The 26,140-nt window shown below is 36.2% G+C and overlaps 1 protein-coding gene across 1 annotated transcript in view; it reads left to right on the top strand.

Annotated features, from left to right (window-relative positions):
* MAN2A1 (mannosidase alpha class 2A member 1) overlaps positions 1 to 26,140 on the top strand; it is a 164,121-nt gene that overhangs the window by 63,129 nt on the left and 74,852 nt on the right. Inside the window, exons 5-9 of the mRNA XM_032627990.1 lie at positions 1,452 to 1,579; positions 8,997 to 9,170; positions 11,887 to 12,073; positions 18,696 to 18,873; positions 24,307 to 24,509. Coding sequence (XP_032483881.1) covers positions 1,452 to 1,579; positions 8,997 to 9,170; positions 11,887 to 12,073; positions 18,696 to 18,873; positions 24,307 to 24,509 — 870 coding nt within the window. The remainder of the gene's footprint in view (positions 1 to 1,451; positions 1,580 to 8,996; positions 9,171 to 11,886; positions 12,074 to 18,695; positions 18,874 to 24,306; positions 24,510 to 26,140) is intronic.

Raw genomic sequence — 26,140 nt, 5'->3', positions numbered from 1 at the left:
TCTTTAGACACTATATAATGAGCCATCATATTCTCCATATGAAATTGTATTATTTGGTGATCCCCATGGTAATACAGATGTAGTTAATCTCTTTTTATTTTATACAAGGAAATCATTCATGTATTCATTCATTTTTAGAAATTGTGTCCATTATCCACTCTGTCATTGGTTCTATGATCATGCATATGTTTGAAAAAATTGGATGTTCTGTTAATGCTGTGGCTTTGTTACATGCCTTGTAGGAAAATGTTTATTCTTTATGCCTCTGGTCTGTTTCAGCTAAATTTGGCTTGGTGCTTGGCTGTTAGCTACAGGCATTCAGTGATGTTTATCCTTATTAAAACTGCTTTTGCTTCTGAAATTTTACATCGTTTTCAAAACCCCCTTGTCGCAAACTCAGAAGTCTGTGGCACTTAAAAGACTTGCTTAAGTTCTTGACATTTACACTTCCTCAGGTAGTTCTTCAAATTTTTAATAGTTGATGTTTTTTTTGTTTGTTTGTTTTTTGGCCGTACGCGGGCCTCTCACTGCTTTGGCCTCTCCCGTTGCGGAGCACAGGCTCCGGACGCGCAGGTTCAGCGGCCGTGGCTCACGGGCCCAGCCGCTCTGCAGCATGTGGGATCTTCCCAGACCGGGGCACGAACCCGTGTCCCCTGCATCGGCAGGCGGACTCTCAACCACTGTGCCACCAGAGAAGCCCAATAGTTGATGATTTTTTTCTGTCTCTGAGGAAGGTATCTTCTTGTAACAATTTAGTTCTCCAGGGCTGTGGTCTAGTTACTTTGTGTAGTATTATGGTAAAGAGCACTCAATGAACAGATAATGATAATGTTAGAACTTTTGGCTCAATAATGAAAGATAAACTATATAGCCTACATTATAATTGACTGGAGCAGGGTGCTTTATAATGTTTTCTGTATTCCCAGAAGCATGTGATATTTACTAGCTTTACTTTTATTTTTATTACTTTTGTAGTTTGCGTGATTAACTTATCAGTGTCAGAAGTACTAAAGTAAGTCCTGATTTTTCAGCATAGGTGTAATGAAACTAATAATTGTGCTTAAAATGACAATCCTCCAATTAACATTCATCAAGCATATACTCAGGTATTTGCTAGGTGCTCGGCCAGATCCAGAAGTAAATCAGATATGGCTGCTGACATCAGGAATCTTTGAAGTTGTGTGGGAGATTATACCCTTATGAAATAGAACTTGCAGAGTGACCTGCATGGCTTTGCCTAGGGCAGGAGGAGCAGATACTTTACTAAGGACACTTTATCACCAGGGTCCCAAAGTTGAAATTCATCCACTGGTTTAAAAAAAAAAAAAATTAACAATTAGTGTGAATACTGGTTACATTTAAAGGCTGTCTCTAATGTTTATGATGTCTTACATTTTTATTTGAACTTTTCTTATATATGTTAATGTAAACTCATGTTATTTTCTCCCTAGTTTACTAGAAAACGGTCAGTTTGAAATTGTGACAGGTGGCTGGGTTATGCCTGATGAAGCTGCTCCACATTATTTTGCCTTAATTGACCAACTAATTGAAGGACATCAGTGGCTGGAAAAAAATCTAGGTATGTATTCGTATCTTTCTCTTCCGTTTGGACTGCTTCAGAAAATTAATTTTGGGGAATGTGAGATGGGGCTTTTTATTTTTTTTAGTAACTAATTTTTCTAGCACTGATTATTACTGAATATTTTTTTATTGATTTATGATGTTTCTTGGATCGTAAACTCAGTTACATAGATATAATATGGTCACTCTTAGGGTCATCTACCTTGTTTCACCTATTTATCAATTTTACCTATTTATTAATTTTAGTATTTTTTTCTAAAACTATCCCCCTGGGATTTTAATTATGTATTAGTTAAGACACTTGATCATAAAAGGCAAAAACCTAGTTTACTAGCTTAAGCAAAGAAAGAAAAATGTTAGTTTTGTCATTGAGAATTCCAGAGATAGGGTAGCTTCAGGTAAGGTTGGATCCAGAGGACTTAGATTATGTCGTCGGGATACTGTCCCTTGACTCTGCCGTGGACAACCAGGACTCTGATCTTCTTGGTCTAACAATTAGGAGGAGTTTTCCTTAATACCTTACCTAATTGACCCACTTTGGGTTAGGCGCTTATCTCTGAGCCAGTTTACTGAGGCCAGAGTTAAAGGAGCTGAAATCACTGCGACCTGGTTAATTTGATGGAAATGATCATGTGGGGAAAGTGGTTTGGGGCAGGGTCAGCCTTGCCTGAACCATGTGAATGGGTCCTCCATGGGGAAGAAGTATCCTGTTACAACAAGAAGTGGGGAAGGGTATTCTGAACTGATAAAATCAGATGTTCATACAACTCATAAGAACATAGGACTACTCGAAATCTTTGTGGTATCGAATATTTGCATTCTGCAACATGGTATGTAATTGTTTTCAAATATTTCATCTCTCTCAGTACAATTTTGTAGTTTATGGTAAATATACATGTTTTTATTGAAGTTATTTCTAAATATTTTATTATTTTAAAGTATTCTTCTGTTAGGGGTAAAATCCCCCCACCCCCATTAATATTTTATTTACTTTTTATTTTGGAATAATTTCAAACTTAAAAGTTGTAGGAATACTACAAAGAACTCCCATAAGGCCCCCAACCAGGTTCACCAGTCATTATTTTGACACATTTGCCTTATTTTTTCCTCTTTCCATATTGTTATTGTTGTGATTGTTACAGAGTAAGTTGCAAATATCATACCTGTGCTGAAAAGAGTTAATATAACAGATCTGAAACTGCTATCCTTAGAAAGATCTTGCTTGCAAAGTTGGCTGTTGGCTGGTGTCTGAGGACTTGGATTTCTTAAATGATGAGTGACTCACTGTGTTTAAACTATACAAACAGGCAATGTATGCTAAACATTTGTTTCCCTTCTGGGAGTCTAGAATCATATTATGTACTAGACAGAGGGTGCCTGCATGACCAGACCCCAGTAAAAACCTTGGACACTGAGTCTCTAGTGAGCTTTCTGGGTTGACAGCATTTCAGGTATTGTTACCATTCGCTGGTGGAGTAATTAACTCATCCTGGGTGATCCACAGGGAGAGAACTCTTAGAAGCTTGTGCCTGGTTTCCTGTGGACTCTGCCCTGTGTGCCTTTTCTCTTTGCTGATTTTTCTTTGTATCTTTTCACTATAATAAATCAAAGCTGTGAGTATGACTATATGTCTAGTGCTGTAAGTTTTCTTAAGTCGTGAAATCTGGGAGTGGACTTGGGGACCCCCTACTCAGTGCCACTTTTTCTTAAATACTTAATTATATTCTAAGCCAAAATATTCACTTTATAAACCTCAGTTTTTGTGGATTTTTTTTTATGTTTAGCTTTTATGGATGTGTAATTTACATGCAGTGCAACACATTTAACTGTAGAGTTTGAGTTTTGACAAATGTAACTCTGTACCTTGTAAATTAGAGTAGTGTTCTCAGTTTTGTTTAAACAGTTTAGAGCAACATGTTGTTTTGGACACTGTTTTTACATTTGGTTTGGGATACTTTTTAAATTGTTTAGTCTTTGGTGGTTAATTTCTGCTTTTACTAACTTTATTATATAAATTTGACCATTAGAAACTAAGTTTGAGTTTTTAAGGTTATCTTTTGCCTAAAATATCCATTTTGTAACTGTTCTCTGACTCCTCTTAAGCTTTAATATTAGATATGTTTGGAATAATCCAGTTTTATTAATTATATTATTCATGTTGTTCATGTTCTAATATTTAAGTCTATTAGATTTGCCAAAAACTGAATGATGTATTTTACTCTTTTTAATGATTGTTTCCTGTAATTTTTCTTGATTTTACTTTTTTATATTTTGACAGTCTTGTTCTTACATGAAAACACAAAATCTTTCCTGGTTTTATTGGCATACGTACCCTCTTTATAAAATTTTGGATTTTTTATATACTGCATTTCCCCCCTAAGTTTGTCACTTGCCCCCTTTAAAAAAAAAGATTCGCTTATAGCAAGGAAAATCCTAGAAGGATACTGGGATCCTGTCTACGTCTCTCCCTAGCTTCTACCTCATTTCGTATCAGTTTTTAAAAATGTAGTTTACGTTCTTTCTCTTCTACATCATTACTTCTCAGGGATTCTTTAATCTGTTGCAGCTAGCTTGCTATTCCTGTGTATCAGGTGATTTTGATACGGAAAAGATCATCAGTGATGATGAAGTCTCAGGCATCACTAACTTTTCATGTTGATTTTTATTCTTGTTTGTAAGCTTATTCTGTCCTAGTTATTTGGGACAACACACACTCCTTTTTTTTATTTTATAGCTTAATTTCATTTCATTTCAAATTTATAGAGTCGCATGATAGTATTTGAGAGGGGCTCCTATATATCCTGTAGGGTTGGCCCTCTGTATTCACCAGTTCCATATCTGATGATTCAACCAACAGTGGACAGAAAATAATTGAAAAAAAAAAAATCTGGAAAGTTTCAAATAGCAAAACTTGAATTTGCCATGCCTGGCAGCTACTTACATAGTATTTACATTGTATTTATCACTATTTACATAGCATTTACATTGTGTATTATAAGTAATCTGGAGGTGATTTAAATTATAGGCATACCTCATTTTACTGTGCTTCACAGATACTACGTTTTTTACAGATTGAAAATTTGTCACAGCCCTGTTGAGCAAGTTTGTTGGTGTCATTTTTCCAACAGCATTTGTTCACTTTGTGTCTCTGTGTCACATTTTGGTAATTCTAGCAATATTTCAGACTTTTTCATTGTTAATGTATCTGTTATGGTGATCTGAGATCAGTGATCTTTGTTTCTATTGCAAAAGGATTGTGACTTGCTGAAGGCTAGCGATGCTTAGCTGATTTTTAGCAATAAAGTTTTATTTTGTTTTGGTTTTCTTCCAGTTTTATTGAGATATAAGTGATATACAGCACTGTGTAGGTTTAAGATATACAGCATAGTGATTTGACTTACATACATCGTGAAAAGATTATCTCAGCAAGTTTAGTGAACATCTGTCACCTCATATAAATACAAAATTAAAGAAACAGAAAAAACAATTTTCTCTTGTCTGAGAACTCTTAGGATTTGACTCTCTTAACAGCTTTCATATATAACATACAGCAGTGTTAATTATATTTATCGTGTTGTACATTACATTCCTAGTACTTATTTATCTTTATAACTGGAAGTTTACCTTTTGCCTGTCTTCATTCAATTCCTTCTCCCACCCTCACCTCTGAAGTAACCATTGATCTGATCTCTTTTTTCTATAAGTTTGTTTGTTTTTGAAGTATATTTGACCTACAGCATTATGTTAGTTCCTGTTATACAGCATAGTGATTCGATATTTCTATGCATTTCAAATTGATCATCATGATAAGTCTAGATATGGCATCATGCAAAGATATTACATAGTTATTGACTATATTCCCCACACTGTACATTTCATACCCATGACTCATTTATTTTGCAACCGGAAGTTTGTACCTCTTAATTTTCCTCACCTATTTCTTTCCTCCTCCCAGTCCCCTCCCTTCTGGCAACCACCTGTTTGTTCTCTATATCTATGACTCTGTTTATGTTTTATTATGTTTATTCGTTTTGTTTTTTAGCTTCCACATATAAGTGAAATCATTACAGTATTTGTCTTTTTCTGTCTGGCTTATTTCATCAGAAATATGTCCTCAAGTTCCATCAGTGTTTTCACAAATGGCAAGATTTCATTCTTTCATATGCCTGAATAGGATTCCATTTTATATATATATATGTGTGTGTATATATATATATATATATATATATATATATACACGCACATATATATATATACACACACACACCACCACATTTTCTTTATTCATTGATCCATCTGTGGATACTTAGGTTGCTTCCATATCTTGGCTATTGTAAATAATGCTGCAGTGAACATGGGGGTACATGTATCTTTTCAAATTCGTGTTTTTGTTTTCTTCAGATCAATACCCAGGAGTGGAATTGCTGGGTCATATGGTAGTTCTCTTTTTAAATTTTTGAGAATTCTCCATACTGTTTTCCATAGTGGCTGTACCAATTTACATTCCCACCAACAGTGCACAAGGGTTCTTTTTTCTCCACATATAAAGTATTTTTTAACTAAGGTGTGTACATTTTTTTAGACATAATGCTATTGTACAGTTAATAGACTACCGTAAACAAAACTTTTATATGTACAGGGAAACCAAAATATTGTGATATTCGCTTTATTGCAGTGGTCTGGAACCAAACCCACAGTATCTTGGAGGTATGCCTGTATACAAGAGGATGTGTGTAGGTTATATGCAACTACTACACCATCACCATTTTATATGACTTGACATCCAAAGATTCTCGTATCTTCAGGGGTCCTGAAACCAATCTTCCCTGGATACCAAGGGACTCTAGTTAGATTCCCATATGTGTTTTTCTGAACCATTTGAGAGTAAGTTGGAGGCATCTTGTCTCTTTGTCTCTCAATACTTCATTGTGTTATTTCCTAAGAAATAAGGATGTTTTCTTAGATAAGCAGAAGATAGTTATCAAATCAGGAGCGTTAGCAATACTACAATCTAGTTCACAGGTTATATTCAAATTTTGTCAATTGTCTCAATAATGTTTTTTAATAAAGACTGCTTTTTCCCCTCCCAGTCCAGAATCCAACCTAGGATCACGTGTTGCTTGTAGTTGTCATGTCCTTTTAGTCTCCTTAACCTGAAACAGACCTCAGCCTTTCTCTGGATTTCTTGACGTTGATATTTTTGAGGAGTGCAGACCTCTGTTGTAGAAAGTCTCTCAATTTTATTTTGTCTGTTTCCTTATGATTAGTTTTAGGTTATTTATCTATCTGATCTATCTATGTAATCTAACCTAATTTATTTTGCTAGACTATCACTGTAGTTATTTTCTGTTTTCCTCAGTGCATCCTGTCAGAAGGCACTTGTCATCTCTTTGTCCCCATATTGGTGATGCTATTCTTGATCACTTGTTTAAGTTGTGTCTTTTAATTTTCTTTACTGTACTGTTACATTTTCTGCCTTTCAAATTAATAACTAATTTGTAGGACATACATTGAGAATAGGTAAATATCCTGTTCCTCATCAAACTTTAATGTTTTAGTTTTAGGATCCATTGGTGATTTTCTAATTCCATCATTGCTTCTATATTTATCAGTTAATATTCTATTAATACTAAAAGGAAGAGCTTTCCTTTTTATTTTCAATTTATTTGTGAGCTCATGGGTTCTTATTTTATTCAATGGGCTATAGTCCACTACTATTAGTATTTATTTTGATTCCCCAGTTGTCCTGCATTTGGCCAGTGGAAGCCCCTTCAACTATCTCCTGATTTATTTTTATATGTTCCCATGACCCTTTGACCATTTCTTTAATTTATGCCCCAAGAATATGTTCCAGGGTTATCTTGTACTTTCCTAGCCTCAGCCCTGGAATAAGTAATTTCTTTAAGGTTATTTTTAATAGAGCATGGCATTTAGAGGTCAAAGTCTGGGATTGAAGATAATGTTGTTTGGTACTGAGGTGTTATTGCACTGAGCTAAGAAATGTGTGTGTGTGTATATGTATATATAGAGAGAGTTTGTTTATATATTTGTGTGTATATATGTATATTTATTCATGTTAGTACTACTATCTCCTATTTCAACTCAGTATCATAGGGTTCTGCTCTTTCATATTTACATACTCTATAGTTCCTTTTCTTAACAGTGTAAAACCTGGCTCCTTTACTCTAATTTACTCAGTCTTGAAATACATGAAAGTTTCAGAATTGCTAAACCTATACTACCACAAAAACCCAAAATTACTAAATAGAGTTCAAGATTTCTTTATAATTTTTTGGAGGTAAATTACATATGTGAAATGGACAGATTATATGGTCACTTTGAGTTTTGACACATACTCTTGGTCCTCTGACAGTTCTGACTTTTCCTTCTCAGTCTCCTTGGTGGCTTCTCACCTCGGTGTTAATCTTCAATATTGTTCTACAGAGTTCTCTCTGTTCTCTTTTCTGTTATCCTGTGTTACACCTATTTTCATCATAATCTCTGCAACTAGAATCAGGATCAAGATTGACTCATTTTTGTAATCCTAGGGCCTCTTTTAGTCTTTGGCATATGAAAGGTGCTAAACAGGTGTTTGAGTGAAAAAAATGTGCACAATTCTATTACTTATGTCGATTTATAGGTTGTTTGTAGAAGCCTTCTTTGAGAATCCTGAATAAATAAAAGATCAGATTTGTATAATGCCCAATGAATAATCTTATTTCATTAATTCTAATCTGTGCATTTATTATGTTTTTTATATTTTATCCTCTGTGAAATTGAGATATATCTTTAGGGCTTCACTCTTAGAATTGGTGTGAGTCAGGTGTGAAAAATTCTATTGACCCATTCTTGGTAGAAAGCACCAGCATCAAAATGTCTTAAGATTTAATGAAATATGGTACAGTTACTTTGGCCATTTCTGCTACTGTATATTATGATGATTTGGGACTATTGTAAGCTATACAAGATAGTTTAAAATCCCTTAATGTTGGGGTTGGGGAGTGCAAGTTGAAATGACTTAGGTTACTTTTCTGTATTATGTAACAGGGAGTTGCTGGGTTATGCGTCTCCACAGAAGACAGGACTGTTAGATCCTAGAGGGCAGTGACTTGGTCCTGATTCTTTCTCTGCCTCCACTGAGTGCAGTAGCTTTCTAATATCTATCAGGTGGCAGAGTGTTTATTTCACCTCCAACTGATTAACTTCCAGTGTTATTCACCCTGCCCGGGAGAACACAGCAGTGGCAGAATCCTCTCAGGGAGTCCTGCTGGGAATGCTCGCTAAGGGTAATGCAGGGCAGCCCCTTTATTTTAACATCCAGGAGACCAAAAGAACTCTGATGGGTCTAAATGTGTTGTGACTTCTTCTGTTTCATTTATCAGTTTAAAACAATAACACATTTTCTTTATCAACAGGGGTGAAACCTCGGTCTGGCTGGTCTATCGATCCTTTTGGACATTCACCAACAATGGCTTATCTTCTAAAACGTGCTGGATTTTCTCACATGCTTATCCAGAGAGTTCATTATGCAGTTAAAAAACATTTTGCATTGCATAAAACGCTGGAGTTTTTTTGGAGACAGAATTGGGGTATGTAGGGTTTGATGAAAGTTGAAGATCTCACTTGACCTAGATGTTATTTCACAGGGGTTATGAACTCATGCTGTTATGGGTTTTATTCAGAGTGTCAGTCTTGAAAATATGGTTGCCTAAAGATACACATAATTGTTTTTTCAATGTATTTGTGTCAGGAGTCTTTTAAGCATTGGTGAAGATATTTATCTATAGAACATTGTAGATTTTTAAGCCTAATGGAAGTAAATAAATACAAGTAATTAGTCTTTTGCAAGTAATGCTTTCACTTGCTTCTCTTTTAAAAAGTACCTGTTTTATCACAAAGTTGTATGTGCATTAGAACTAATGTCCAGTCATATATCTCTCATTCAGCCAGTGTTTCTTCCTTCTGTCTCTCCTGTCTCTGCATCTAGTAAGAGTTGCCTTTTAAAACCTTAATCCTGTCCTACGAGAACAGCTCTCCTATTACCTGTGTCGCTTGTTTTCACACTGTTCTGTGGGCACGCAGGTGTTCTAAAGATGTACTTCTCCAGCTCTTTGCTGGGGCAGAGGTGATAAGATTTAGGCCTCCTGAGAGGCCTTTGCCTTTCCCAACCCCCATGTAATTCAGAACACCTTATTTTCTTACTTAATTTTATTTATTGAGTCCTTATTATGGGCCATGCATGGTGTTAGATGCTTTATATTCACTTTCATTGAATCTTTATAATTCTTTAAATTAGTTTCTATAATTATCCCTTTTAAATGGTGAAGAAATGGAGGCTTAGATATGTGAAGCCATTTGCCAAAAGTCATACAGGTAGTGGGTACAGAGCTGAGATTTGAATCCAGTTCTGTGCTGTTCCAAAGCCCAGGTCCCCAACCCCTAGTATATACCACCATCAGTATTAAGTTCTTGGTAAAATTTCATCCAAAAAAAGGATTTCATTGCTAAGACAGTGTTCAGAAATCACTACATTACATCATACCTGCTTCTCTGTGTAATCTAAGACCCTCCTGAAGTGTTTTGAAAAAGTCATTTGTAAATTTAGATGGTATCTTTATGTGTACTGTTGTTTTTTTCAGTAAGGAAACATATTAGCTATATAATTTTTTATCCTGGAAAATTAAACCTAATCTGTAGGGAAAACAAGAGCTTGTAGGGGATTGCATCCTGTATACTTTGATCAAATGCAAAGGCGCATACTAATTGTTTTATAAAAAGGATTATTAATTTGAGGAAGCCCTACTTAAAATATTGCTTACATTCAAATTGGCCATAAATATCTATCACCAGGAAATTACTGAGTACTTTTATGTACTTAATACCATGTTAAGAAGAAATGTTGCTTATAAGAAAATTATAGTCTAATTTGATAAAAGACAAACACCACCAAATACAGCAGATAAACTGAAATGTGTAAATGAGCTGCTAAATAGTATGACATGAAGAGAGGTAGTAGAATGTGGAGTATGTCCTTGATTCATAGCAGAAAGGAAAGGAAGTTGCCATAAGTCCTGGGACTATGACAGCCTCTGTGCAGATAGCAAGCATTAGCGACCAGCATCCATGATGTGACAATCATGAATGTGATTCAGTGAAACAACTTACAGCACACAAATGTACGGATTATAATAGCTTTAAAGTTTGGAAAAGACCTGGTAATTATTTTAACTAAATGGAGTGTGAGAGAAAACTGGAATATTTTAAGACTTACCTGATAGATTTGGACATGTTGCTTTAAAATGATGTTTTGGAATCAAGTAGAGCTTCTTTGTGTGTTCTGGTTCTTAATGAAGCAGTTGCTTTCAGTTTTTTTAAATGTACATGTTGCTTGTTTGTTTTTTCTTGCTGTCTGTCTTTCTTATAAAAGCAATGCATTGCTGAGAATTGGAGATCCATACATAAAGGGGAAGAGGTATTTGCAGGTCAGAATCGTAAAAAGACACCACTTTTAACTCTTATTGAAGTCCTTCAGCCTTATTTGGTGGGAGGCTTTTGACCTCTGGAAAGCAGTGATATCAACATATACTGGCATTGAGGTTTCAATTAAAAACAATTCTGTGTCAGGAACCAGTGCTCGTTTTCTGTATCTTTTTTGTTTGCTTTGTTTTGATTCTTCTTTTTGCTTTTGAAAATTACTTTTACTTTTCCTCTGCCTCCATGGAGAAAAGCATCATTGGCTCTTTATTGGTGAACATCAGGGTGACTCCACAAAACTCTCCTGAGTACACTTCTTTCTCATCACTACAAAACCAGTATTTCCCCAGTATCTTCACAACCCCCTCCTTCTTCTTCCCGTATTCTTCCAGGTCCCCTTTTTACTCCCTTCCTCTCTTCTCACTTAGTCTCTGCCGCTAATGGTCTCTCTCAGAGTGTCCTGTTACCTGAGGTGGGAGCAGTTGTGGCCGGAGCTGGCAGCCAGGGATAGACACGGCCATAATTTTGGATGAGCTGGTTATAACTTTTGCTTCTGCTCAGTTTATATCCTTCCAGGTCAGCAGATGCTGCTTTATGGCGGGGCTTTTCTCTCTCAGCTAAGTTTAGATAGAAGAGGTAGATAGAGACAGATGTGAGTATCCTCCTTCTGGCTGGTGGTCATTAAACGCTGCTTGGGTGTGTGTTCTAGTAGTTGAAGGGGTTGTTGATTTAGGGTGGAGCTTGCATTATGTATATATAAAGTACTGGAAATTTGAACAGTTTGGGGAAAACAAAATTTATAAATGCAGGTCTGTTGGCTCTTTATTTTAGATCTGGGATCTGTCACAGATATTTTTTGCCACATGATGCCCTTCTACAGCTATGACATCCCTCACACTTGCGGACCTGATCCTAAAATATGCTGCCAGTTTGATTTTAAACGACTTCCTGGAGGCAGATATGGTTGTCCCTGGGGAGTCCCCCCAGAAACAATATATCTTGGAAATCTCCAGAACAGGTACGAAAATATGCATTTTGTAAGACAATATCTTGAACAAGCAAGCATCAGTGGCTTGTTGCTGAAGGACTGAATAAATGGTTTTTAGTAGCCAGCTTATCCTTGTTCAAGGTATTCATTCAAACTAGATCTAAAGCAACTTAAAAATACCAGAGCCTTGACTATTTGTCTTGTATGTTATAACTTAATGGAAAGTGAACAATAGTAGATTAATATACAATGGATAACCTATCATACACTGTTATCACTGTCTCCTTTGCCCTCATTATAAAAGCCTTCTACTGTGTTTGATTGATTTCATATACTTTTGTTGATAATAAAACTTATGGTCTCTATGGTATAAATTGGTAAGAAAAGCAGCCCAACTGCAAAAACACATTTACTGAAATGGAACACATAAAGAGTGTAATTATCTGTTCCCTTAACAACAATTTCAGTAATAGCGAATGCTGCCCAGCTCTGATGGATACACATTATGCATCTTTCTGATGTTTTTGACTTATAGAAAACTTTAATTAGGAATATTTATACTTAAAGATTTTTAAATAAAAATCAAAGGAATGAATTATTTTTTTTTCTTAGAAGAAAACTGTCCTAATGATGGAAGCATCTCATTAAACCAAGCTACCTATACTTCTAATTCTGGTGCTTTTAAAGTTTAATTTCTTCACTTTAAAATTAGTGGCACGTAATGCATTAAAATAAAACATTGTGTTGTAATATAAACCACTCAGCTCTGCTAGAAAAATAATATAGCCTTGTAAGATCGTTGCTCTGGGCTCAAATCTCTTTATTTTTGAGCATATGTATAACCGATTCACTTTGTTATAAAGCAGAAACTAACACACCATTGTAAAGCAATTATACGCCAATAAAGATGTTAAAAAAAAAAAAGAATTAACTACTAAAAAAAAAAAAGTGTGTGTGAGGATGAAGGTGGGATTGGGTCTCTTTGCATTGAGTGTCCTTGTGGCCATAAAGAAAACATTCCAGTATGAGCCTCTCACTGGCAGACAAAAAAGTATTTTAGCATGGCAGCCTTCTTGAAGCCATGGATCCTTTTGTAGGGCGCGGCCGGATAGCCATTACGCATGCACTAAGTATGCCGCTAGGGCGTATGCACCTAATATGCTAATCAGGTTTTGAAGCAGTGGCCTATCCAAAGTCCGGCTTGCGAAATGCGATAACCATACGGACGAATCAGGGACTTACACGAGTCCTTAAGCCCTTATATAAGCAGACAGGCTCGAGCGTACGGGGTCTTCCTTCCATCCGCCCGAAACCAAGCTGTACTCCAATAAAGTGTGATGCGAGAAGAATCTAGCGTGTGGTGATTCGTCATTCTGCTGGTCAGAAGCGGCTCGCCGCGAGTGGTGCCGAAACCCGGGAACCTGCGCGCCCCGCATGGAGGACCGATTCAGAACTCGACACACGGAGTGAACCGCCGTTAAGTAGTCCAGTTTAGGTATGTTTTTGCTGCAATAGAGCCCGAGATTTTTATTTTCGCTTTCGTTCTCTTCGTAGCTGTCGCACTTTTTGTCTGCGTGTGGCTACGGTGCCATCAGCCCGACTGAGTGTGTCTCCCCTGGCCATTAGATAGGTCAGAGATCTTCCCGCTTTAGCAAGTTGTTCATATATGAGAGTGAACTATGGGGAATAGTTCATCCGCGGAACCAACCGTTGGATTCCATGAGCCCATCCAAGCCCTTCTGAACGATCGAGGACTTAAGATTTCACATAAAACTATTAGTAAACTGTTGCAGGATATTGATGGTGCCACCCCATGGTTTGCGGTGTCTGGAAGCCTGACTGTTCCATCTTGGGAAAAACTGGGGAAGGACTTGGCTGATCGTCACAAAATGGGGGAGCTCTCTCGAGGCACGTTTCCGTTATGGAGAATGATACATTCGTGCTTAAGAGAAGGGAAATGCGAAGATATTGTACAGATGGGCCGTAAAGCTCTTAGCATACATCAAGATAGTGCGTCAGAAAGTGAAAATATAGGGACTACGGTAGATAGGCCTAAGAATCCTAGGAAAAGGAGAGAAAAACAAATAGAAAAATCGGATGCAATGCCAGGATTGTATCCACTTTTAGATGAATTTAAAGCACTTTATTTGTCTCAAGATGAGTTGAATCCCAAGGAGGAGGCGGATCTGGAAGAAGCAGCTGCCGAATATGAAAGAGGACGATATGGCAGTTCCCCATGTGCTCGTCCGCCATTTTGTGCCTCTGCGGGTGCTCGTCCGCCATTTTGTGCTTCTGCTAAATCAAAAGCTTTAACATGTACTCAGACTTCCGCTTTTATTGCTAGCGCCCCCCCTGGCGCTGCGGTTCGGGAACCGCCAAAGTGTACATTCATACCCAGAGAAGTCTGGTCTCAGGATCAAGATCCGATTTGGGTCCCGACAAGGTTAACAAGAGTCGTGGAAGATAATCCCAAGAACGATGTGGAGCGCTCAAGGAGTGACACTGGGCTGGATACTGTTGATGAGCTTCCCCCTGCTCAAGGCGGAGATCAAGACGTTTTGGGGAATTAGCCGAACCTGGCCAGTCCCCATCCCCGTTCATTCTCAAAGTACCATTCTCCCAGTATTGTATTCCACTAGCTGTGAGATGAATACGGCTTGTGCTAGGCCACTAAGCACAGATTGGATGCTCTGAATAAGAGCAAGCAGATTGGAGAATTCCTAAAGGGAAATTGGTCCCGCGAGGCGGAGAAGATGATATTTAAGCAGAAGTTGAATATCCTGCAGCTGAATGCAACCAGAGTGGATCCAGTGACTCTTGGAGAATTTACCGCATGGCTAGCTAGAGCATTTTCCTTTTTTAAGGAATGGGTGGGTGTGGGACTGTTCGCAGCCTGCTGTTTGTTTGGGATAGTGTTGTGTCTCTGGTTGGTCTGTCGTATTCGCATTCGAACCCGGCGAGATAGGATAATGCTCACTCAGGCGCTTGTGGCCATCAGTGAAGGCGAGTCCCCCGCAGCCTGGCTCTCCACCCTAAAAAACATATGATCGCCCTTGCACAGAGGGGCCTTGCCGCCATTGCACCTCTATAGGGGATCGGCCCTAGGGGCTGCCTCTGCACGGAGAGGTCTCGTTACCATTGCACCTCCATGAGGAGCCCATGCCACGTGAAGACAGCCCTTGCACCCTGCAGTTCGATTGCGAGTATTGCACGCAGGAGGGTGTCTGCGAATGCAAGCGGAAACTACCGGTACACCGTGTACATACCCCGGTATGAGCACTGGTACAGGTCAATGTCCGCTGCAATGGTCGAAAAGAAAAAAGGGGGAGATGTAGGGCGCAGCCGGATAGCCATTACGCATGCACTAAGTATGCCGCTAGGGCGTATGCACCTAATATGCTAATCAGGTTTTGAAGCAGTGCTATCCAAAGTCCGGCTTGCGAAATGCGATAACCATACGGACGAATCAGGGACTTACACGAGTCCTTAAGCCCTTATATAAGCAGACAGGCTCGAGCGTACGGGGTTTTCCTTCCATCCGCCCGAAACCAAGCTGTACTCCAATAAAGTGTGATGCGAGAAGAATCTAGCGTGTGGTGATTCGTCATTCTGCTGGTCAGAAGCGGCTCGCCGCATCCTTTGTATCAAAATCTGGCTTTCATAGTTGTTTTGAAAAACTGTCCAAGGTTTGGGATCAACCTGGTTTCATTTTCTTGATTCCTAGAGAAGTGAGGGTCAATGGGAGACCTTGAACAGCCTGCTTTCTAGGGTCAGGCTACTTAGGCTAAGAGAGTAATCCAGTATATTATGTAGCAAAAGGAGTAGTAGAAAGGAAGTGGTGGTGGATTGGGGCAGTATGTGTGTATGCATGTTGGAGGGGGGGATTCTTGCCTGTCTAATTGGGAAAACAGCTGTAACTGAATGGTATTTACACTCCTTTCAGCTCCAGTGGTCAGGGATAGGAGACTTTTTGAAGGGTAACCGGAATCCCAGTGCACTCATAGATATTTTGAGGCCCGTTTTTTTCTCTTTTGGGTGCTCCTTAGAGTACCTGAGAACCATTTTGTGTAATCCCGTCGCTGTATCATAGAACCCTTCAAAGATTACCCCCCCATCCCCCCAAGAACACATCTTGTGGCCAGTCAGTTCCAGTGATTCTGAAAGTGGTTTCCAGGCACCTGGGGCATACGGATGAAAGAATCTATGTAATACCTACATAGTTTTTTTTTTAAACTTCTTACAAGTCTTGAAGTCTTAGCTCTGCTGGTTATTCCTGTGCAGATATCACCTTCCTTTTGAAGTTGTGGTGAACAAAGATCAAACATGGGCATTCCAGCTTAATGGCATTTGATTTTTTAATTCCCTAAAGAAAATGAAATTTAACTATAAGGTACAGGTGATACATTTAATAAGTTCAGTTTATCAGGTTCCTCTACTTTGCAGATAAAGAAATACCATTCTTCAACAAGTTCAGTTTTTGGTCTAGTGCCATATATTTTACATATGATTGATGATTCACATGTCAGGTGATTTGATGTTTCAGGGAATTCTTTTTTTCTTTGTTCTAGTTAAGTTGCTCTTTCTTACATGGTAGAATAAATGAAGAGAATTGCAGCTGTGCATCTTTAAATGTGATGTTGGTCAGTACATTTGTCATAAGTTTACTGTGCATTAGTGAGTACCCACTACCTGCCAGGTGGGTTAGGTTGGTCCCTTGGCTTTCCCAGCATTGACACTTTGTGGCAGGAGCTTGGGAGTTAGTTAGGATAGATGCTGAATAGAAAAGGCACTTCATTAGAGTCTGTGATTTCTTTCCTCTTATGTGTTTTACACATATACATGCAAAATATGGTATATCTTACAGTAGTAAACCTTGGGATGCATTTAAATGATCACATACCCTTTTTTATGCTGGTTGCCTGGGGGATCTAGTTGGATGCTCACTCATACTATATCTTGTATCGGCAATTTATGTGTATATTTTTTCCTCGTATTTCTTTGGTCTTATATATCTTTCTATGTGATTAATTTCATTGTATGTGTGTTTTTTAATTGTAAGTAATAATCTAAAATTGTTTTTGGAAAATGTGTAATATTAGTAAATTACTAGTAAAAATTAAGTACTATATTGAATGCTAATCTCAGAAAACTAAGTATTATATGTTATATAACTGGGTCATTTGTAGAGATGTGGATGGATCTAGAGACTGTCATATAGAGTGAAGTAAGTCAGAAAGAGAAAAACAAATATCGTATATTAACGCATATATGTGGAACCTAGAAAAATGGTACAGATGAACCGGTTTGCAGGGCAGAAATTGAGACACAGATGTAGAGAACAAACGTAGGGACACCACGGGGGGAAAGCGGCAGGGGGTGGTGGTGGTAGTGGGATGAATTGGGAGATTGGGATTGACATATATACACTAATATGTATAAAATAGGTAGCTAATAAGAACTGCTGTATAAAAAAATAAATAAAATTAAATTAAAAAAAGAATATTATGGTTACATTTTACCCAAGTTATTAAATTTTTGCTAATTTAATATTTGCAAAATATTAAATTTTTAAATATAAATATAAATAGAGACTATCAATATAAAAAGACTATCAATATAAAAAGATCATATGAGATTCTAAATTTAGTTAAATTTTTTTCATAATTTCTACAAAATGCCTCTTTCCATCATTGATATTCTTTGAGATTTCTTCATAAATTTTAATATTGTGAATTAGAATCTAATTCTGGATAATCCTTGAAATGAAAATTGGAATAGTGTGTAAAAATGTGTATTTGTCATTTATCACTGTTTTTTTAAGCTTTGGCATTAGAAATATGGAGAACTACTCTGGGTTCATCTGCTTGTTTAATTTCACTTTCAGAAGCGCTTCCTCTTAGTTTGTGTTCCCAGACTTCCTCAAATGGTTCTCCAATTCAGCATCTCCCAAAGGGTTTTTTACAGAATACGAGAATATGAAATATATGAAGCACAGCAGCACGTTGTGTTTAGCTGACCTTTTGAGTCATGGGTTAGCGCCCAGAGAGATAGAAACCAAAATAGCTCATTCAACTCCTAAGCTTTATCTGTTGATCAGTATTAAGAAGGACACCGTGACGAATACTCAGATTATTGACGGAAGGTGTTAAGTGAGTTGATTTTCTTCCTTTAGAAAAGGAAATATGGTTCTATAATTGGCTTCATTCTAAATACCTTTTTATGTTTAATTAGGCAATTTTAGATTAAATTAGAGAAAGGGAATTAAGTCAAAGCAAACTTCAGAGTTTATATAGATGAGAAATCCTGTCTTCTTGGACTAAATTGTTTTACGACAGGCTATCTGAGAGCCAATCTCTGTGGCTGACCTTTAGGAGGGCATTGATGCCCCCAATAATTATATGCCAAAGTTGGTATGTGACTTTATTTCTCTAAGGATATTCCATTGGAAAACTATGGGTTTTTCCCTCTGATAAGAATTTATGAATATTTTAAATGGATAAAGAAAATCACTATGGTCGTTTAAAAAGTCTGCCTCATAAATTATGCTAAGATAGAATATAGGTAAAATACACAATATTTTAATATAATACACTTTTTACTAAGTTACCCCCTTGTTCTTTTCTTAGTAGTATTTTCCTTTTTTCTTTTGTAGGGCTGAGATGCTTCTAGATCAGTACCGAAAGAAGTCAAAGCTTTTCCGTACCACAGTTGTCCTGGCCCCCCTAGGAGATGATTTCCGCTACTGTGAACGCACGGAATGGGATCATCAGTTCAAGAATTACCAACTGCTTTTTGATTATATGAATTCTCGTTCTCAATATAATGTTAAGGTAATGGGAAAATATTTTATTATGGGACTGTATTTGAAGTTGACCCTTCATTATTAAAAGAGGCTAAAACACAATAGCCTTAGTTTCTTTGTCCCACATCCCAGTATTTCGTAGAATATGTAATTCTTCTATAAAAGTATAATTCATGAAGAGGAAAATTATCTTATATTACAGTTCCATTTCTAAAGTTGTCCCTTTCTTACCACTCATTGAGGATTAAAGAGGCATTACTTTATGTAGTTGAAAACATGCACCTACTAAGTTGTGATGTTCATTTTCCAGTGATGCCCTGTTTTCCTTTCCTGCTGAAAGTGTGTTGTTTCTTACAGTTGCATCCTGTGATTTAGTAGTGTGACTGGCAGATGCACATGTCAAGAGTTTTGCAAACAAACGTCTTGTATCCAGAGACTGCAGTAGCGTTTTTCTTAGATGAGAAGGCTTCTAAAATTAATCATTTGTCTGTCGTTCTTGCTCTTTCTTCCCCCCTGTGGAAAATCTATTATGTACCCTAAAGTTGTGAGAATAGTGTAAATTCCTTCCTCCACCCCACTCCTGCTTCCCATATCCATGACTCAGCTACAACATTCATCAACTCAAGGTCACTCTTGTTTCAGCTGTGCCCCACTGTCATCTCACTCCTCTCTCTCGAATTATTTTGGAGCAAATCTCAGCGGTCATGTATTTTTGTCTATAACGATTTCAGTATGTATCTCTAAATGAAAAGGACTCGGTGTAAAAAGTATGATCGTAATACCATTATCACATCTAAAAAATTAAAAGTAATTTAATATCATATATCCAGATAGATTCAAATTTTCCTGATCTCACAAAAGCATTTTTTTTTCTTTTTAACAGATGCATTGTGTAAGTTAGGATTCAAACGAGTCATATGTTGGACCCTATATGAGAAAATGAATTATCCAACAGTTTATTATATTCACATATGAACCTTGAAGACAGTAAAAGATATGTGAAAATACCATAGAGAGGAAGTGATATACCTGGTAGGAAATTAGAAAGGTGATGATATACCACCTTTTATGTAGTGAGAATTCAAATTTATTAAGTAAACTTAAATAATATTAAATAAATAAATATACTTAAATAAAATATTGAGGTTATTCAAGATACTTAAAACTGAATTTCTACCATGTTATAAACTCTGAGCATCGGGCCTATATTTAAATCATCCCTGTAATCTCAAAGATAAAGTGCATACATGGACGTTTGATTAGAAGAGTCCATATGTATGTGGGGATCTTATCTCATTATCTTCTTGGGGAATGGTTTTGAGATCTGCAAAAGGATCCACTGCATGATTCTGAAGAATTTAATCCTGATTTTAGTATTTTACCTATTTCCTCATTTGTTTGCCCACTAGAACAATTTTAAAGTAATTTAAAAAGTTGATGTATCATGTACATAGAAGTGTGCAAACCACTAACTATACAAAGAATATTTTCAAGTTTTAAAACCCCCATGTAATATTAAAAAAAAGGATGTCTATATGTGTATAACTGAGTCACTTTGCTGTACGGCAGAGATTGGCACAGCATTGTAAATCAACTATACTTCAATAAAAAAAATAATAATAATTAACCCCCCCATGTAACCACCATCCAGATCAAGATGTAGAACATTTATAGCCCCTGGAAGGGTCTCACAGATGTCCTCTAAGTCATTACCAATTCCTTCAAAAGTAACCACTATTTTCATTTCTATCACTGCGATTAGTGTTGCCTGTTTTTGAATTTTATGAGAAGGGAATCTTAAATATGTGTTATTTTGTGTCTAGCTTTTTTTGCTCCACATTATGTTTTTGAAATTCATCAACCCACCGTTATGTGTTGCTGTAACAGTAGTTCATTAACTTTTTATGCTGTATAGTATTTCTTTTTTCCTTTTTAAGAAATATTTATTTGGCTGCATCGGGCCTTAGTTGTGGCATGCGGGATCTTCGTTTGCCAAATGCGGGATCTTTGTTGTGGCATGCGGGATCTTTAGTTGCGGCATGCGAACTCTTGGTTGCAGCATGTGGGATCTAGTTGCCTGACCAGGGATCGAACCCAGACCCCCTGCATTGGGAGTGTGGAGTCTTAGCCACTGGACCACCAGGGAAGTCCCAATGCCGTATAGTATTTCTAGTATCCATTTGATATATATATACCACCATTTATCCATTCTATTGTTGATGAACATTTGGGTTGTTTCCAGTTTTTGCCTATTACAAATAATGCTGCTTTGAACATTTTGTGCATGTTTTGGTATACATGTGTATGTATACATGTGTATGGCATGTTTTGGTATACATGTGTATGAGTTTATGTGGGTATAAAATGGGATGGAGTTCTGGGGTTATTGGGAATTTACATGTTCAACATCACTAGATATTGCCAAACAAGATTCCAAAACAGAAGCACTGGATATTGCATTGTATGACAGTTTCAGTTGCTCCACTTCCTTGCTCAGACTTTGTATTGTCAGGATTTTTTTTTAATCCTTTATGATAGATGTGATGGTTTTATTTTGTATTTCTGGTAGTTAATGAGATTGAGTCTCTTTTCATAAGTTTATTGCCATTTGGATATCATCTTTTGTGAAGTGCCTATTTAAGTCTTTTGATGATTTTTTTTATTAAATTGGGTCATCTGTCTTTTTCCTAACCATTTATAGTTCTCTTATGTATTTTGGATTGAGTCTTTTTTTCAGATAAAAGTTATACACATGTTGTCTCCCACTGTATAGCTTGTGTTTCCTCTCTCTTAATGCTGTCTTTTGACGAACAGAAACTCTTAATTTTAATTGAATGTAATACAGCAGTATTTTCCTTTATGGTTAGTGCATGTTATGTTTCGCTTAAGAAAATTTTGTTTACCCCTATAGTCATGAAAATATATTTCTCCTGAAGCTATCCTCTAGAAGTTTTATTGTTTTACCTTCAACATTTAGGTCTGTAGTATGTTTGGAATAGATTGTTGTGTATTGTGTGAAGGGAGGGATCGAGATACTTTTTGCCCATGTGAATATCCAGCACTATTTATTGAAGACCACAGTTTGCCCACTGTACTGCAGTGTCATCTTTATCATTAATCATGAGTGAGATGAATGTATGTGTGGGTCTGTGTCTAGACTTTCTATTCATTTTTGTCTATCTGACTGATCTCATACTGTCTTAATTACTACAGCTTTATAATAGATCTTACTGTCTGATAGTATAATTCTTCTAGTTTTGTTCTCAGTATTGCATTGGTTATTGAGCTCATCTGAACCTATTGGGTCTGAAGTTAATGCTGTATTTCCTTGTATTTGTGACCCTCATTTCTTGCATGTTCACACACACATATTCTGCTTCCTAGTAATTACATTCTGCTTCCTGGTAATGAGATTAGGGAGTAATACGTAATATTAACTAAAATGTATTGAGAGATTATGATTTGGTAATTAAGTTTTTTAAGTGCTTTATTTAAAAATTTTTTTCTAGTTTTACTGAGGTATAATTTGACATATATCACTGTTTATGTTTAAGGTGTACAGCATAATGATTTGACCTACATATACTGTGGAATGATTACCTCAATAAGTTTAATTAGCATCCATCATCTCATATAGGTATAATAAAAAAAAGAAAAAGAAAAAATATTTTCCTTGTGATGAGAACTCTTAGGATTTACTCTCTTCACAATTTTCATACATATACAGCAGTGTTAACTGTAGTCATCATATTGTATATTACATTCCTAGTACTTATTTCCCTTATAACTGGAAGTTTATACCTTTGGACTACCTTTCTCCAACTCCTCGTCCCTACCCACCACCTCTGATAACCACACATCTGCTCTCTTTTCCTGAGTTGTTTATTATTATCATTACATTTCACATGTAAGTGAGATCCACAGTATTTATCTTTCCCTTTATCTACTTAGCATAATGCCCTCAAGTACAGTGCTTTAACAATTATTGAATTCTCCAAACATTTTCTGGTAGGTACTATAATTACTCATGAGCAAACTGAGGCACAAATAGATTAACTTGCCCAAGAAACACTATATTTGGTGAAGCCAAGATAAGAGTAGATAATATAGTTGAAAATTGATTTTCTTTAATGTAAGCGTAAGGATTTGGAAATAGACATCCACTTTGCTGTTACAAAATTTATTATATCACAATTATATTAGATTATAATGACTTATATTATCTTATGTCATTATAATGACTTATATTTATATATAATGACATATTTATCTTACTAATATCATTGTTATGTTTCTGGTTAATATTTTGCCTTTGCAATGGAAGAATAATAGCTAAAACTGATACCGTTATTTGCCAGTCATGTTTCTAAGCATTTTACTTAGAACCCTATTAGCTGTAACACAGAGAGACCCAGAGACATTATATACTATGCTCAAAATCACATGTTTCATAAGTGGTAGAGATGGAATTCAAACCCACATCATCAGGATCCAGCTTCTGTGCTGTTCTTAATAACTGTTGGAGTGCCACTAACTCTTTTTGACTACTTTAATTATTTTTCTGCCACACTGAATCAAAATGGCTCTCAATATCTGTGTGTGTGTATGTATGTATGCATAAGGTCAGAAACAGCAAAATTAGCATCTTATTAAAAAGAACACATTCCCTACTTAATTGTCTAATTGTTTACTTCTAACAACACTGCCTTTTAATATCTGTTTATGAGGTCTGGTGTAATGTTTCTTTTTTCCTTTGATTTATAGAATCGTTTGGGCTCATAAAAATGGATTTATGTACTAGTAATTTGAGTCACTAGTCAGAAAAACCTTTTCATTTGAGCAGTCAGCCTTGCATTTCTTTTCCCTCTTTGTGTTTTACCTATATTCATTGTTACCTGCTGGTAGAGAAAGTCCATTTTTTTAATGACCTGCTGTTCTCAAAAGTCTCTCTTCTCTCCATTATAAAGAACACAAACTGGGGAGAAGGGGAGGCCAGGGGAGGGTATGTGCATATGATATATGAAAATACTTAATAGCTAACAAAACTGTTTTTCCAGACTTCTGGAACATTTTACTCAAAATACGTGTCCTTTATTTTTGCTGCTTCCCCCACTTTCCATTCATCTCTGGATTATTCCATATCCTGATCCTTGCACACTTGGAGATTCTAGGGATATGTAAGGAGTTTTCAGATCCACAAATTGGTAGCTCTAAATAACTCTTCTTACTGCATAGGTGTACAAGTTTTCTCTTAGTTTAATTCGGGACTTGATGCAAGTAAACAAAAGTCACTGAGTGCTTCCCCCCCTGCATTTGAGTAAGTCTGAGCTATATATTTATCTTAACTTGGAAGCATGTCTTAAATATTTATTAGTAACTTTTCCTTTCAGTGCTAGAAGCAATTTTAAGGTAGAGATGAATGTGTGAATAAGTGAAATGTACCTTTTTTTTTTTTTTCTAGATACAGTTTGGGACTTTATCAGATTATTTTGATGCGCTGGATAAAGAAGATGCAACCAATAGAAAGAATAGCCAATCAATGTTCCCGGTTCTAAGTGGAGATTTTTTCACTTATGCTGACAGAGATGATCATTACTGGAGTGGTTACTTTACATCCAGACCCTTTTACAAACGAATGGATAGGATATTGGAATCCCATTTAAGGTACAGTTACCTTTAGATAGCTACATTTATTTTTTCACTTCTTTTATGTTATCATAACCTATCTGTAGAGTTTTGCATAATATACAGCATTTATGCAGTGTTAGGATGCATTTAATGTAATTGTGAAATTTTAATGCAATCAGAGATGTGTCTCCAAACCATAATCAGATTATTACAGAGGCTTTTATTCTGGAAGGAAAAGCAGTTTATGTAATTAGATTTTCTGGGAGTTGTATTCAATGTTTTATATTTTTCTAATTAAACTACTTATATTATTTGCACACCATGGTAGTATTCAGTGACATCATCGTGTGTCTGCATGTCAGTAACCTGGCAAGCTGAATTGTTGGAAACAGGGGCAAGGGTCAAAAGGAGCAAATAGGGTCTCTCCGTAGCCAAAATGTAGGCCTCAAAGTACATGCTCTAAAACCAATGTACTTTATATGTGGGAGAACTTTAGAGACTCCATCTCGGTTCTTATTTATTTGTTTGAAACACATTTCTATAGGTATGATTTTCTGCTTAGAAGAAGAAAATTTGAAAGAGATGAGAACAGATGGAGGAAGAGTGATTGGCTGAAAAAGTAAACAGATATGGAGACGACAGGAAAGTCATTAGAAAAACATAAAAACACTCTAACCCTGCATTATCCAGTTCTTTTCAGTCACTATCCAATAGAACTTTCTGCAGTGATAGAAATACTCTATTTCTGCACTGTTTATGAAGTATGGTAGCCACTAGCCACATGTAACTATAGAGCACTTGAAATTTGACCAATGGGACTGAGGAACTGAACTCTTAATTTTAATGGATTTTAATATACATAGCCACATGTGGCTAGTGGCTGTCATAGTGGAGAGTACAATTCTATGTAACTGAGTCTCATTGTTTTTTGATAAAGAGAAACCACCCCAAGGGAATCCTGAGGCTTTTTCTATGTGTGTAGCTCAGGAGGGTAATTTATTTTCATGACAAATTGTCAATTAAGTTCAAAATACGAATTCATGATGATTGATTTTCATGATGAATCTCGGTATTAAAAATAAAAATTTATATCAAACCTACCCTCTTCTGTGTACTAATGAATATTGAATATATTTTGGACAGACTTTTTATAAAAATCAATAATTTCTTTAAGAATTGTACTTTTTTATAGTAGTGTGTGTTTTTATTATTTTTACTGTTGTTGTGCTACTGTTCCCACAAACTAACAGTAACTGTTATTTAAAAAGCCTAACCTTTGACTATTTGGGGAGATATTCACAAACGTGCCAGATGAATATACATTATTTGTAACAAAATAGATTTATATATTACAGAGATTTCTGCATTCTTACCCAATAGAATCTTAGTTATCTTTATGTTAGTTAGCTTTACAGTTAGTTATCTTTATGTTATTCATAATTTTTGGGTCAAGTATTTTTTAGTGACAAAGAGTTATGAATATTGGTTCAATCTTAATTTATTGAACTTGTTTAAGGTGTTACTTAAATATATTACTACTGGTAATATATTTTGATAATTCTGCTGCTTTAAACTAAAACAATAAACCTATAGTAAGTTGAATTTCAAAATATAATTAATTTATTTGAAAATAAGTTAATTGTGTGATAATGATATTTCATCCTCAG

The sequence above is a fragment of the Phocoena sinus genome, chromosome 3 (assembly GCF_008692025.1).
Source record: "Phocoena sinus isolate mPhoSin1 chromosome 3, mPhoSin1.pri, whole genome shotgun sequence".
NCBI lineage: Eukaryota > Metazoa > Chordata > Mammalia > Artiodactyla > Phocoenidae > Phocoena > Phocoena sinus.
Note: the sequence above shows the minus strand (reverse complement) of the source record. Positions and strands in the feature narration are given on the sequence as shown.